The following is a 5,206-nucleotide window of genomic DNA, read 5'->3' on the forward strand; positions in this document are numbered from 1 at the left end:
TTCAAAAAGTTATACTCGTCATGATTCATAATTGAGTTAATTGAGATCGAGGATGAGAGGGACGGCCGTCTTGATGTTTGTCTCGTTGTATGGCTTCATGTTCTTCTTGGACGAGTTGCTTGATTTTCCATTAGTAATGATGACAAAAGAAGATAACACAGATGAGAGGAGATGTCCAAGAAAGAGAAGAACAAGAGAATGGAACCGGATTAGGGTTAGGAGCGTGAAAAATCTATACGATATTAGTTTAGGTAATTTCCTATAAATGATCAATTGCATTAATCAAATAATATATACATAATACAAGATATAGTGGATCATAACGAGCTGGGCTGAGGTAATACATTTAATGATACAAATAATTACACATACATACAATAATATACAACACTCAATAGTATATTCTAGCAATACAAAGGATATGTATAAATCACTCACAAAACTTGGTACTTGCCATTGTTAATGCTTGGATGTCTAAGGACTTCCGTTTAATGAGCTTTTGGATGCCGTGCTTAAGATTTCTCATCATCAATTCTCATGCATGTTTTCACAACATATGTATAATGCTCAATTATAGTCCCCATGAACCTTACATCAACTTACTTGTGGGGTTTTTATCCGATTAGAATCCTCTTTAGACAAATTAGTGACATAAATTTTGCATCGCTAGTTTCTTAAAAAAAATCTTTGCCAATTCATTACTTGTCGAATACTCATCAAGGCCCTTTTTGGTGATCATATATATGCTTCCTTTAGTAATGGCCATAATTCTACCACAAGATTGAAACATTTGTGATTTGAACTTGGTGCAAATTGTTTTCTTTTTCCGGCATGCTACCACAAGATTGAAGCATGTGTGATTCGAATTTGGATCAACTCCATTTTCAAATGATTACCATTACATATGCATGGTAACTAATTGATACAAATTGTTTGACCAACAATATATATGTGCAAATTGCCCATTCAAACAAACAGTAAAAACTTGACACCAGCCAAACTTAGAATGATTGATTTTAAATAGCAACTTCCTGCAGCAGAAGAAGATAAGAATTATATGAAACATATAGACCAAGTACATGACTAACAATGTATCTCTAATTAATGTTTTTAAAGGACGCAAGAAAGATTTGGCCATAAACGTGGAATTAGTTATTATATTTAAAAAATGAAACACAACTTCTCACGCATGAAAACACTTGCTTATATGCAGACTTTACATTGCATAACGCAGAGATTTCTACAATCAACATCTATGAGCTAGATAGAAGTTCTAACTTTTATTTAATCATAAAATATTAAAATAAACTACATCCTAAAGGTACTTGACGACTTTCTTAGCTTTGACGTCACTAGACCGGGCCAAACACTGTAGATTATTTTGCTAAATGATAAATTAAAGACGACTTTTCACATAACTAAAGAGTAACATGCAAATCTTTACGTTGCATGATCAACGCAGACGGCAGACTCTTCCACGTTTCAAATTTGACGTCTCTAAATGGCTATATAAGCACCATCCAAACACACTCTTTTCACCATTCAAATTCAATCGATTAGTTTTTGTATAACTTTTTCTATATTATTCACTGTTTTCCACACAAAACCAAGCTCATATAAAAACGATGGAGAATGGATTGAGAAACGCACCTCCTGCTAATGGAAAACTTATCACTATTCTTAGCATCGATGGAGGCGGCATTAGAGGGATCATTCCAGCCACAATACTTGCCTTCCTCGAATCACAGCTTCAGGTATATATATAGAGGTCACTTGAAACTACAAAATGAAACACAGGAGTTCAATCACATATGCATGCATAGCTAATGGATAATGTGATTATTGTGTAGGAATTGGATGGAAAAGATGCAAGACTTGCAGACTACTTTGATGTAGTTGCAGGAACTAGCACAGGTGGTCTTGTGACAGCCATGTTAACAGCTCCAGACCAAAAAAAACGACCTCTCTATGCAGCCAAAGATATTGTACCTTTCTATATGGAGCATGGTCCTAAAATATTTCCACAACATAGGTTTATATATAACTCATCTGACTCGTATATATAATTCTTCTGTATCATAACTTTGAGGTAATATGACCTAGTTAAGTTTTAAATATTGATTTCTATTTACATAGGGGTGTATGGGGATCCATCATGAAGACAATGAAAATGCTAATTAGACCAAAGTATAATGGGAATTATCTTCAGAAGCTCATAAAGGAGAAACTGGGAAACACCCGTTTGAACGAAACTTTAACCAATGTAGTCCTTCCTACATTTGACATAAAACGTCTGCAACCCATCATGTTCTCAACTTATGAGGTTTCAATCTACGTTCGAAAAATGTTTTAAAATGCTCTAGAAACAACTTTTATGTGAGGCTTGGTTAACCAAAATTAATTTTCGTATTAACAGGCGGATGTTAATCCATGTTACAATGCAAAATTATCAGATATATGCATCTCCACATCTGCGGCTCCGACCTATTTTCCTCCATATTACTTTAAGAACGACAATGAAAATGGACGAAACAGTGAAGAATTTAACCTTGTTGATGGTGGTGTAGCTGTTAATAATCCGGTACATATATAGTATACATATATTTGCAACCAAATTATATGGATCTGTTGCAAATGATAAATTTCAATATTTGGTAGTGAGTTTGACGTTAAAAAGCGCTATGTTAACATCATCACATGTACATAACAACTTGGAGAGGAACAAGACCATAATTATGGTATAAACCTCCATATTTAGTAATTTCTTTTTTTGTTTCTAGGCCCTTGTTGCAATAAGCCAAGTTACGAAACAAGTATTCAGCGAAAATCAAGACTTCTTCCCTGTTAAGCCTATGGATTATGGCCGCTTCCTTTTGATCTCATTAGGAACTGGCGCATCAAAGCAAGCGAACCGATACAATGCTAAGATGGCATCCAAATGGGGCATATTAGGTTGGTTGGTCCATAGTGGTTTCACCCCAATTATTGACGTGTTCACTCAAGCAAGTGGAGATATGGTAGATGGTCATCTTTCTGTGTTCTTTCAAGCAGTTAAATCCCAAGAAAATTACATTCGAATCCAAGTAATGAGGCTTAATAATCGAGTTTTTATTAGTTTATAGAAATAAAAGTACTTTTAAATGGCACTAGCTACATAAATAAATGTTGGAATTAATTAAACAGGACGATACATTGGATGGAGATGCGGCTTTAGTGGATGTTGTGACGAAAGAGAACATGGTGAAACTTGAGGAAATCGGTGAAAAACTATTAAAGAAGCCAAGTTCAAGGATAAATCTAAAGACTGGAATCTCTGAGCCAATAGGAACTGGCGAAACCAATGCCGAAGCTCTCAAAAGGTGAGTAAATTAACTGTGTCTAGAAATGTAAGACAAGCTGTCTTATATATACATCTATTAATTGTAGCAAGTTAAACAGCTTCCTAAACTACTGCAATTCGCATATACATGCAGATTTGCAAAAATACTTTCAGAGGAAAAGAAGCTGCGAGAGTCGTCTATATAACCTGAAGCCATCAAAGCCTTGAAGTCATACATAGATATTGTTACAATATATTTATTATTGGGCTTATTGTTGTATATTCATCAGCCCATTCTACTATTTTGTTTTTACTGCCCATGGCGATCATGTATCATTGTATCATTGTATTGTATATATACCTTTGTAACCTATTATTTGAATGAAAGGAAATCAATTATTCAATATGGTATAACGCCACGTCAAAATTCTCCAAAACTTTCTCACCTTCTAATCTCTACCTTTCAGCTCTCTATTCTTCGCAGCTGTTGAACCGTAGCAGCCCACCATCAACATCCAAACTTGTTTCTACGAGCTCAATTCATGGCTGCCAATTCCACCCCTCATAAAGCTTTTGGTATCACCAACATCAAGACTTATGTGTTGCTAGTTCTTGACCATGATCAGCTCAACTATGATGCATGGAGAGAACTTTTCTCTACACATTGTGTTGGGTTCGATGTGGTCGACCACATAGACGACTATCAATTTGCATTCTTTTTGTGTCTTTGTTATTGCGAAGTAAGGTCTTTAGGTTGGTTCAAACTTGCAGAGAGGTGGTCCTTCTTGAGTACAATTTGAAGAAGGGATTGTGAGATATCTTTGAATCCTTTCTTCAAATTGTACTCAATGTTGGTGAATTGTTTCACTAAGTATATTTAAGTGTAATGTTGACTTGTTAACCAAAATTAATCTTGATGAATATTAAACAAATAAGGAAGGTGTGAAGTACACACTTGTTTAAGTTTATTTAAGATTTTTAAGTAAGGGCTAAATTGATTCTGGACTTAAAATCCGAACAAAAACAGTTTCGGAATAAGTAAATGTTGGACCGAAACTGATTTCAGAATGAAGTTGGTCTCGGACCAACACTAAGTTCGTAATTTGAGTGAGATGTGAATGTGATCAGATGCGAATGAGATTTCGGAATACTGGATGCGAATGCACTTTCGCAACGATAGTATGTCACTATTCAATTGTGATGGATCGCAAGTAGTTGTAACACTACATGTTGGAACTTTTACATCGAGTTGGATGGTACCGTTCATTTCGCATCAAAACGATCATTGATGGTTCGCAGCGTTATGATCCATATAGGATCGCATCGCAACGAATCATTGGAACAATTGCAACAAACTTGTTTTCACAACCATGACGTGTTGGTCAGTGTTATATCTAATGGTTAAAACGATTGTTTTGTGTCAGGTTTGACTGTTGGTGGATATTCATCGGTTAAACCAATTGTCCAGCGGTTAAAAGCCCGTTTTGTGTCAGTTTTTCGAGCGTTGTAATTGTCTTGTGACGGTTTTCAACCATTTGACATATTTAAGCAGTTTTTGGTCAAACTTAGATATACGAACGGTACTTTACGTTGAAGAATTCAACGTACAAAACAAAACTTTTCATTCTCTTTCTTGTTCTCAAACTTCTGAGTATTATCAAATTGAGGATTTGGGAGTACCACCAAAATACTTCAATTTGAAAGTGTAAATCACGATTTCAGAATTTCCAAGTGCTTTAATCCCGAATCACCAACAGAAATAGAAGTATATTTCTAACAAAAATTGACGTATTCTTGTGATCATGGCTAGTGACGATTCTTTGAAAGATATGACAAGCAAGTTTGATAAACTGAACAAGTTTGAAAGGAAAAATTTTCGTAGATGGC

General features: G+C 35.1%; 1 protein-coding gene across 1 annotated transcript; it reads left to right on the top strand.

Moving 5' to 3' along the window:
* The first annotated feature begins 1,543 nt into the window (after positions 1–1,543).
* On the top strand, positions 1,544–3,715 carry LOC111901499 (patatin-like protein 1). Its single transcript, XM_023897369.3, has 7 exons — positions 1,544–1,754; positions 1,851–2,032; positions 2,137–2,323; positions 2,417–2,581; positions 2,781–3,083; positions 3,184–3,359; positions 3,474–3,715. The coding sequence occupies exons 1-7, from the start codon at positions 1,626–1,628 to the stop codon at positions 3,523–3,525; spliced, it is 1,194 nt and encodes a 397-aa protein (XP_023753137.1). The 5' UTR covers positions 1,544–1,625; the 3' UTR covers positions 3,526–3,715.
* The last annotated feature ends 1,491 nt before the right edge of the window (positions 3,716–5,206 follow it).

The sequence above is a fragment of the Lactuca sativa genome, chromosome 6, assembly GCF_002870075.4.
Source record: "Lactuca sativa cultivar Salinas chromosome 6, Lsat_Salinas_v11, whole genome shotgun sequence".
Lineage (NCBI taxonomy): Eukaryota > Viridiplantae > Streptophyta > Magnoliopsida > Asterales > Asteraceae > Lactuca > Lactuca sativa.

What these genes read in the sequence shown, in the direction of transcription:
- LOC111901499 (XM_023897369.3), top strand. Translation starts at nt 1,626, where the DNA reads ATGGAGAATGGATTGAGAAACGCACCTCCTGCTAATGGAAAACTTATC. An exon ending in AAAATATTTCCACAACATAG is followed by an intron (nt 2,033 to 2,136) that starts GTTTATATATAA and finishes CTATTTACATAG; the next exon opens with GGGTGTATGGGGATCCATCA. An exon ending in AAAATTACATTCGAATCCAA is followed by an intron (nt 3,084 to 3,183) that starts GTAATGAGGCTT and finishes TTAATTAAACAG; the next exon opens with GACGATACATTGGATGGAGA.